This window comes from Merops nubicus, unplaced genomic scaffold (genome assembly GCF_000691845.1).
Source record: "Merops nubicus isolate BGI_N331 unplaced genomic scaffold, ASM69184v1 scaffold30929, whole genome shotgun sequence".
Classification (NCBI taxonomy): domain Eukaryota; kingdom Metazoa; phylum Chordata; class Aves; order Coraciiformes; family Meropidae; genus Merops; species Merops nubicus.
This window is the reverse complement of record NW_008633510.1, coordinates 1-10,008: the sequence shown is the minus strand read 5'-3', so window position 1 is coordinate 10,008 and position 10,008 is coordinate 1. Positions and strand designations below refer to the sequence as shown.

General features: G+C 38.9%; 1 protein-coding gene across 1 annotated transcript; it reads right to left on the bottom strand.

Annotated features, from left to right (window-relative positions):
- Positions 1–1,140: 1,140 nt before the first annotated feature.
- LOC103780593 (chromosome unknown open reading frame, human C14orf79) lies at positions 1,141–9,225 on the bottom strand. Its single transcript, XM_008948282.1, has 5 exons — positions 8,767–9,225; positions 5,186–5,334; positions 3,645–3,774; positions 2,266–2,379; positions 1,141–1,308 (listed from the first exon to the last, which is right to left on the bottom strand). Exons 1-5 carry the CDS (start codon positions 9,223–9,225, stop codon positions 1,141–1,143), a joined length of 1,020 nt encoding a protein of 339 aa, XP_008946530.1.
- Positions 9,226–10,008: the final 783 nt, after the last annotated feature.

Here is a 10,008-nt window from a genome sequence, read left to right as displayed (position 1 = left end):
ACACCACTGAAGTTCTGAGTGAGAGCAATTGTAACTTCACTGCTGAACAGTTTACTAGATTATGGGTTGGAGTCTGCCAGTGCTTTGTGGTGTTCTTAATTCTAAGAACAAAACAGGCACATTAAATAATAAACTGGCTTACTCTTGGAATATGTAAGTTTGTGGCCTGCTTTTAACACATAAAATAAAAAGCTATATAAAAGTATCATAGTCAGAATGGCCCAAGCAGTAAGCAGATTAGTAACTTGTGTAAAAGTTATTGCCAATGAATAAAGCCGTTGCAGTTGGCAAGGAAGCTCCATGGCTTATACGAACGATGGTGAAGTGCATCCCTCCCCTCTGGCACTGAACCATGCAAGAGCATGGGCAATATAGTCAAGAGTTACTATAAATTTTTAAAAGGGCATCAGTTCACAGCATTGTGCATTGCAAGTCCTGAACTACAGGGCTGTGAAGCTTTAACAGGCGCAGTCACATGTGGTGTAAACGTTTGGTAGCTGAATGAATCCAAGAAGTCCTGTTAAAATCAGCTTCAGAGAGGTGGTTTATTTCAGTTAGAAACTAATGCCAAAACAAAACATTTCACTGACCCTACCCACATCACCACAGCAAGATTTATCAGACAGCAGTTAAAACACTTATTTTCCTAAACCACGTGGAAAGCCACCAGATGTAGGAGGCTCCTCCCATTATATTCAGCAGTGGAAAAGTAACAGATCTCAACTGATCCAAACTGGACCAAATGTGAGGAGAGATGGTGACGAGGCACACATTGCAACATGCCTGAGGTGCATTTACACCTTGGTAGGGAAACAAGGGTTTTGATCCAAGAGGCATTAAGGCCTGAGAGGTCAGTAGTTCAGGAGAGTAGTCCAGAGAACCTTTAAAAAATGAGATTGCAGCTGGATTTACTGTAAGAGACATGACCCTGCAGCAAGGACAAAGTTACACCTTGTACTTCACAACTAAATGGGATAAATATCTTCTAGTAACATGGCTTTAGGTACCTCATACACAGCAATATGTCGCTTTCCTAAAGAACACATGTGGTCTATAGTACCAAGCCAATAAAGAAAAAGAAGAAAAACTGCACTCAATTCAAAAAGAAAAAAAAAAAAAAAATTTAAAAGTGCATTTGGTTCAACAAATACCACTACCGAAAAATTTCATTTTTAGGTTGTGTGTAGCAAAAATGTGCTTCTTCCTTGGGCTCGTTATATATTGCACGCTTTCATTTGGTGATGTAGTCTTCAAAAAGAGGTTGTGGGTGAAAAGAGGGCCATGTCTGGAATCCAGTGATACAGAAAGCTGAGAGAAAAAGGAAAACCAAGTTAAATTTTTTCCATCCTACAGTCAATTAATCACTTTACATATTTTGATCTAATTTTTCTAGAGTTTTCATAAAAATAGCATGATAAAAATAAAAAGGACATAACTGGAAATAAAAGGAAAACACTCCACTATACAGTTTAACTTAAAATTAGAAATGGCAACATAAGTTTCCTAACGAGCTTTGCTTTGAGACACCAAGCTGCAGGACTTGTTCTTTCCCTTCAGAGGCTACTCTGGTAAAATATTGTTCATCTACCTTAACTTTGTATCATGATTCCTTTCACTCAATCTACTTTGAACAGCTTCTCCTTTGAATAAACCCTGTCTCTGTATTTTCGACAATTCTGAGTAGGTATCAGCTACTGTGATCCCACCCTCATGTACTTGTAGAAGAAAGCAGAACAGAATTATTGCTTTAGCAAGAAAGACACATAGCTTATCAAGACCTGTTTGACTAAAGACGTAAATGCACTAATGGCAAAATATTTCAATCTAATCTCTCTATAGGTTTTGTAACAGCCTTGAAACAGCAACATTCTCAAATCTTTTTAATTATAACATCAATTCTGCATTCCTCCTGTTTTCTCCTTAAGTGAATTAAACAAATCTGAATCATTCTGAATATCTGAAATGCAAGTTTGAATGCAACGTCTTCTCTACCAGCTTTGCTTCCAACGTCCCTCTTACCATACACTCATTTTAAGAGTGAGTTACAATCATCTTCCTCAGTGACTGTGTTGATCCTTCTACAGACTAATCTTCCTTTGTCATTAGAGCATCCTGACTACATACATTGCTGCTCTCTCTGAACCAGTAAGTAATTTGGCCTAAAGTCCAGCATAAGTAATGAGTAAGTATCCCCCATGTTACATCATTTTGCACTTGGCATATTATATTGTACCTTCTCTAACGCTGTCAGATAGGAGTTCTTACCTTGGTCTGGATCAGTGCTTTGCAGTCATTAACACTGAATCCATCCAATCTGCAGTCCTCATTGTTCTTAACATTTGATTCCTCAAAAATGTCATCCTGGCTCTCAGAAAAGTCCTAATAAAGCATAATTTACGTTTTCTTTACAAATTTCTATCTGATCTCAAGGCATATAACCCAAAGAGAAGTTCCTCTCAAATAATGTTTTACTTTCTGAAGCTGTATTTTGATTTATCATGTCCCCCCCTTGAATTAAAACAATTTTATCCCAAAACTACTTCTACACACATGAATCTAATTGTGACTTTAATAAAAATCCATTTCCAATTAAAATTAGCCTTAAACTACACAAGAAAATAGCTGAAAAATACATCTTAATCAGCATTGTTAAAAATAATACAACAAGTTTAACATATGTCAATAAATTACCATAAATTTAAGCTGCCTGGGCATTGATTTAGTGCTGGTGTATCTATGTGCAAGAAAGGAACAGAAGGGGAGTTCAACTATGTTAGAGAAACATCTCCTATTCTTTCAAGTAACAGTTCTATAAAAGTGTCTTTCAAGTGCAGGATAAGTCCTACACCTTCAGCACTGTCGCTCTGTTTGTATATAAGTTGCATGAAAGCCCAAATACATCCAGAAAATCCAAACTGAAAGCAGTACCCTGTCCCCAACTCCTATCCCCACCCATGCTTCAACAATCAAATTATCAACTGGAACAGTTATTTCTGAAAACCATGTGTGGCTAATTCATCCCAATTAAATAGCCAGGTCAAATACTAAAGCATCTCTGATACCTTTATCTTCCCAAAACAAGAGATTTAACAGAGACATTTCTTTTTGAGATATTACAGTACTGTTGGTTTAGTCTCGCTTTCAATTTAAAACATACTCTTCCTCAAACCTTGCAAAAACAGAACAATCTGAGGAAAAGTGATGTGGAACACACTGTCAGTTCACATACAGTAAAAACATTCAGTAATTACTTTAACAGCCTCTCTGATTCAAATCTGATTTTCACTTAATGGAAAGGTATTAGAGGCTAACAATTTTCTCATGCTCTGAGCAAAAAAAGAAAACCCTCTTACTGCACACACATCTGGAAGCTAATTCTACATGTGTACTAAAGCTGAACGTACCCAGGCACTACATAGTGACTGCAATCTAAAGACAATCAAAATTTGATCCTGCACAATTTCATAGTTACTTACACATAACAATGAGAAAACACCAGACTATCACTTTAGAAAGCTCTCTGCAAAAAACCTTATGACTCACCCAGCTCTAGTTCCTGACACATCTGCACGCATAGCTTAGAGAAAAGCAGATTCATAACCGAGTGTTTTTGCTGGCACACTAGCAAACTGTTGTTCAATTACCTTTTGATTTGCATCTATTCCAAGAACACTCAAGAGGTTTTCTTGGCAATGAGATTTACTCCAGGGATATCTTAGGCTGGGGGCATTATCAAAGTCTCTAAGAGTTCTCCATATGTTTCCAGAATCAATGCTAGGAAAGAAAATGCAATCTGAGGTTATAAGGTGTACAAAGTTTCCAGTGAGTGTATATAACTTATTTTCGATACATACAGTCGTGTACCTAGCCCACCTTGAACTAAAAAGCAACTTATAACTCTTTCTACATTCATTCAAACTATCAACCCAATGTACTAATAAACTTGTAGAAGAATTAACAAATAGAACATCCACGTAACTGTATGTTTGGGCTTCCTGGGTAAGAAGTGCATTAGAAGCATATTTCAGAGACTGTGATATGCCAACAACCAGCATTATTCGATTGCTGCTGTGAAATGCAGGTAGAGTTTAGCCCCATTAATTCTGCACTTTGCTTTTTGTGTCTCTCAAACCTTCCTCCTTCCTCTCAGCCAGGCTCCTCCACTGCAGCAGCCACGGGCACACTCTGCTGAAGCAGTGAGAATTAGAGTTCCCTCTACATCATGCTTTGGGTTCCTGCATTGCACCCAGCCTGTATAAATCTAGTTGCTTTCTGCTTAGTACAGGACGCAATTGTCACTGATCCGAGTCCTTCACCACAGCAGATCAGGCCTTTTTTGTCTGGAGTTGCTGCTCTGCTATGATACTGCAGTCTCTTTTTACACAAGTTTGAGGCTGATTAAAATAGAATGGATATACAAGGAACTTGCAGGAAGGATGCCCACATTAAATGTTCTCACTACTTTTTTTGTGATTCTTATGACATTTCCAAAGTATGGTCTGACCCATTTTTCTAGATACAAAGCCTCAGATTATGCAAAACTACCAGATTGTTCAGTAACTACAATACTTCTCAGAAGCTGCTGATCCTTCAAAACATGTAACAAATCTAAATGCCTTCCAGCTTTCTTAAGAGAAAGCTAAGTTAATGATACTAATTGCTATTAGCAGAACCCCAGGAAAGAAGCCAGATGCACCACAGATTCTGAAGCAATGAGAAGTTACCACCTGGGAATATTCAGAAGAGAGAAAAAAGAAGTGAGCAGATTGTCAGCAGAAGCAGCAGCAATGTTCCTGCCTCAGATGAGGGAGAACTAAGTCAGATGTGTTGTAAAGAAAGGACAAGCAAACAGGAAGAACAGGCTGCCTGTTGGGTGATGTGGCATTCCAGAGGCTTAGTCATGAGAAGGCACACCAACTGCAGGAAAAACACTAAGCACAAAATTTGTGATTTTGTTGTACTCCCTTCCTTGTTTCCCAATGGCTAATACCTGATCCATTTCCCTTAACAACACAATACAAAACTGGTAAGATCTATGTGCTGAAGAATACAATAATTTTAAAATATTTTAAAGTTCACCTACAAGTACCACTGATTTTTATTATTTTTAATTATGAATTAAACAGCATAATTGCTGAGGAACTTTTCAATTATCTTTTTTAAACTGTTGATCTAAACTTATTACCAAAGTTGATTCTTCATAAGTTCAGGAATCCCAACATCTTCATTATTTGTATCAAGCACTTGATCTAAGCTTCTTATGCTCTCTTTGGACTGTGAAACAAAGACTTCTGGAAAGCCCAACTTAAATATATCCTCATAGCTGTGTTTTGCCTAGAAAAAACAGAGTTTCATTACATATGTTATACAGGCCACACCCACAATTCGTGAAGGACCTAGTCCAAAGGCTGTGATATTTCTAGAGATTGTATTATTGACACTTTTAAAAATTTGTAATAATGGCACAGAGGGACTGAGTCCATAGTTCAGTGGTTTGAGCATTTACTTGGAATTAGAGGAGGAGAAGCAAGAGTCCAAGAGTTTCTGATGAACCTTAGCCTCTAGCTACTCAGCTCTATTGCCTATTAGCACTCAAGAGTCATCCTGCTGCTCAGCTAATTTAGTCCAGTTCAAAACTGATTTATACATCAATTCAAAAGCTTGTTTTGTTAACTTAGTATCTGAACACAGCTAATGTAGCCAAGTGTAACGTAACTACTAAATGCTACAGTCACCAATAAATACTCCCAATGCGTAAGCCTGCATAAGAAGCTGGGGTACGTCTGTATATTCTTGCATTTGCAGCAAACTTTTTCCAGCCTATGTTAAAAATAGAGCCAGATTTACATACTTGTTCCCCCTCCAGCAGTGAGGAGGAGGAGGCTTGGAAGACTGAAAACAAGTGATCTGAACAGGCCTACTGGAAGTAACAGGGTAATCTGAAGACTAAGAACTACATACACAAGGAAAAACGTGTATAATTTACATCTTCTCCTAAAGGGATGTTATCATGCCATCTGGTCCAGCAGCCTTGTCCTTTTATTCCTTCAAAGTAAAAATCACTGCAATTTTCTAAATCAAAGCAATTAATTGACTTCAACACCCTGCAGAGGGACTGCAATCCAGGAGCAGCAATGTTGTGTCGAAGCTAGAGAAGAAAACCAGTCAGTTTGTTTCTCTGCCTAGCAATCAACAATTTAATCTGAAAAACATAGGGATGGATACTCCATGTTTTGACAGTTTCATTTAATTGTAATTCAAACAGCTGAAATAAATTGAGATATTTCCAGTTTAATTATACTGAACTTAGACAAGTGCAGTGAATACTGAGAGAATACGGATTTAATCTGATGATGAGTGGGCAAAAACAACAGAGCTGGCAGAAGGCTCCTGTACTACCCAGCATGCTTCTAGAAATGGAATTTGTGCCCTACTCTCCTCCCTCCTGAAGCAAGGCCTTGCTAAACTGCCTGTCCCAAAAGGTGACTGCTGGGACATTCAAAGAATGCTGGGTAAATTTTTTTTTCTTTATCTTGCCAAAACATCATAATACTTTAAATTGATTTGTAAATCATTTCAGTAGACCTAACTTGCCACAGGGATACTATATGGAGGACAAAAATGCTGGAGAAGCAGAATCCTGTGAAAACACACTTCCTAAAGCACTCGTGGGGAGTCACACTCAAGGGAAAGAAGCTTCAAAGCAGGTATCAAAACCGAAATGGGACGGGAGCTAAGGAAAAGTCAGGCAGCTGCTCTTGGCTTTGGGGTGGAGGGGAAATACAGGCACAGAAGTATGAGTCAGGGGAAGCATCAATCTGCCCCACTTGTAATACCTGCTTAGAGCCTGGGATGTTATTCTGACATGCATACGAGTCAGTGGCTTACAGTTTGGCCAAAAAGACAAGATTTTATTACCTTTATTACTGTCTGCTTCAGTGGGTGTTTCTAAAACAAAGTGTAGGTATACTTCCATTTACCTTGCAGCCTTGTGCTAATTATAAAAATATGAATGCAAAAATTTCACATACAAGCTTTTTGATTAAATCCTCTATATCCTGTCATATCAGAATACTCCAGTGCTTAAGCAAGTGCACTAGTCCCTAGGGCTCACAGAGGCCAGCACTTAAAGAACGCATGAACAATCCTTAAAGTTACTCAATCATGTAGGCAAAATATCCAGATACTGCAAGGAAATTAGTGATTGTTTTCATCTTAAAATACATGATTCTGCTCCAGAATGCCAACGTGTAATTAACTGAAGCATTAGATATTTAAGGCCAGCAGTCTGACCTCAGATGAAACTGCCTGGACCATACAGATGAAAGAGCCCCACCCTGAAGAGTTTATGATCTCAAACAATACAGAAAGCCCAGGGATGAAGGACAAGCTACACACGTATTCTACACCCAAAGAAATCTCCAATACCTCTGCAGCCGTTTCTCTACCCTGTGACAAGAAAAGACTACTTGAAACTCTAGGCATGGTTAACTTACTTAGCTCATAATGGGCATTTCCTTTGCCTTTAATAAATGCAAAAAGCAAGCAAAGGCTTCAGTAAGATTAAGATCTATTGCTCTTGGAAAGAAAGTAGATCTGCTATAAACGATCTGCTGTACTCCATTTCAACCCCAGTTATTACATACTCTCTTTCGTATAACATAAGACTTCCTGTCCCCAATTTCCAAGCAATTTAAGTTCTCTGTTTATGTTATGGAGATATCTCATTATCTCCACTCTACCAATGCTGGCAGTTTATCCCATGTGTACCTTTGTGCTCTACTTAGTGGTATCTCTGCCAGCAGGTGAAGTTCCCAGGCAAGGGCAGGAGAACCTGTCTCCAGAAAACCCTCTGTTCCCTACACATACCAAAGCTCACCTGGAGGACCAACAGCAGTAATCTATTACTGCTACTGATTAACCCCAACAAAGTCGATTGCTTTCTTCTTTCAAACGTTTTAATTTAGAATAAAAGTAGTATGAATGAGGGCACTTGAGTTTGTATTTGTACATCCTTATTTTCCTTTTGTTGCTTTGTGTCACTTTGGTGATGCGTGTTCTGCAAACATGGAAAGCCATTAATTGCAGCAAAGTATAACTCTGAATTTGATCCTTTTTTTTTTTTGTGCTGGTAAATACAAATATAAACTAGATTATTAGTTCTAACATTGTAGGAGAGAATGTAACAGCCTATGCTAAAATATTAATTATATTAAATTATTTCTATTAATTGTTTTTGTGTCATTAACTGCTGCCATCAATCTGAAATTCCAGAAAGACTGTTGGACTGTTCAGACAGTATATTAAATACCAAAAGTTATAGGTTTTGCCAATTTCTAACTCAATGTTACATCGGTTTACTTCAATAAGCTTGCAGTCAACTCATAGAATTTTTTTCCACCCTCTTTTTGTCACTCACCATTCCGATTCTTTTTGTTTCCTATGCTCATTCGTGTCTAGCTTGTAAATCGTGTGTGTGCTTTAGGGCAAGGTTCGTGGTTTGTACCTGCTTAGTTATTCCTGGTGTCTCGAAGTAGAGCAGCACATTACATTCTTTAAAGCTCCCCAAGCAGGACAAGTTAAGTATCTGTCAAACACTGTAAAGAAGTTGCTTGTGTTCCACTCGAATTAGCTGCAGAGTAGCTTGACAGTTTCTTTCCCGTAAAACCTTATGCTCCATAGAGAAGATATCCAGTAACAAAACTTGAGCTGTAGGGAACAGCAACACAAACATCTCTCTGTCTTTGGTTCACTACCCACACATACCTCGTTTAGGGAGCTCGAAGCCTTCGATATCCCCCTGGGCAGCATTGGCTCAGAACAGAAGTGACCAGCAGAAGTGCCACCACGTCCGCTGCTTACATCCGCATCAACTCTGGAAGTTTTTGTTGACATCACCAAAACTTCAGGATTATGACTGAATCTCTCTGATGGGTCTGTGCTCTCCCTGAAGCCTTCAAAATCACCCCAGGAACTGCTGGGTTCTGAGGAACTATAACTGCTCTCAGAAAACCCCTCGGAACTCCCCCCTTTGCTATTCACTGCTGGGAAGCTTTGCTGCATAACTTCAGGATCCAGAATTTCTTCGGTATTTGTCCTTTCGCTCAAGTGACAGTCAAGCTCACGGCCAGCCGCACCACCTCCTTCAGCTGCGAGGGCTTCTAGAGACATCTGCTGGGACGTGTCTCGGTCAGCGAGGCTTTCTGCTAGTGCCAGGTTCTGCATCTTTCTTTAAGAAAAGGACATTTGCTGAAATCTGTACTGCAAAAAAAAGGCTACTGAAGTTCAGTTGCATTAGAAATCTGAATGTTTCCAAACCAGAATCAAATTCTTCATTTCGCCCCAAAGAATAACAACACTGCTAAATGAAAACGTGCCTCTCCTCCAGCGACCAGCATGTGCGTGTGATTGAGTCTCACTTTCTGTGTAGGGTATTAGCCTGCAAAGAAAGAATTATAAATAAATACTTCTGTGATAAGGGCTGCGTAGGAATAAAGAAAGATTGCTGATAAGGTAGCAGAAAGAATGTTCAGTTTAAAATAAACACATTCTAGTACTATACAACTGAAAAATCATTGTCAGCAAAATTATTTAAAATTTACCCTGAACTATCTGCCCACACCACGAGCAAGCTGTCAGACTAGTGAACAATATTCAGAAAAAAAAGTTAACAGAAGTTGTTGGGTATTAATTAAAAAGTAATTTCAGACAATACCCAACACTTGTTAAATATTTTCTCTAGCTGTTTCACCCCTCTGGTGCATACTCCAGCAGCTCTCTTTTTCTTCTCACGGGCTTCCTCTGGCCGAGGGATTATGGAAGGGCTGAAGGGAACTTGTAGCAACACGGGAACCGGGCGGTTAATCCCGTGAAAAGCATCGTGCTTCTAACTATGTAAGCAACTCAGATTTAATGCGTTCGGTTTGGCACCTGTAAATTACACAAGCAATTCCGCCTTTATCATTTTGGATGAATCACAGCTCCTCAAGCTGTTAAGGGGTACCCTAA

Excerpts from the sequence above, each read along its gene's own strand:
- LOC103780593 (XM_008948282.1), bottom strand. The coding sequence starts at position 9,225 with ATGCAGAACCTGGCACTAGCAGAAAGCCTCGCTGACCGAGACACGTCC. Across the intron at positions 5,335-8,766 it reads CTTCGAGCTCCCTAAACGAG|GCAAAACACAGCTATGAGGA; the intron begins GTATGTGTGGGT and ends TGTTTTTTCTAG. Across the intron at positions 1,309-2,265 it reads AAGCACTGATCCAGACCAAG|CTTTCTGTATCACTGGATTC; the intron begins GTAAGAACTCCT and ends TTTTTCTCTCAG.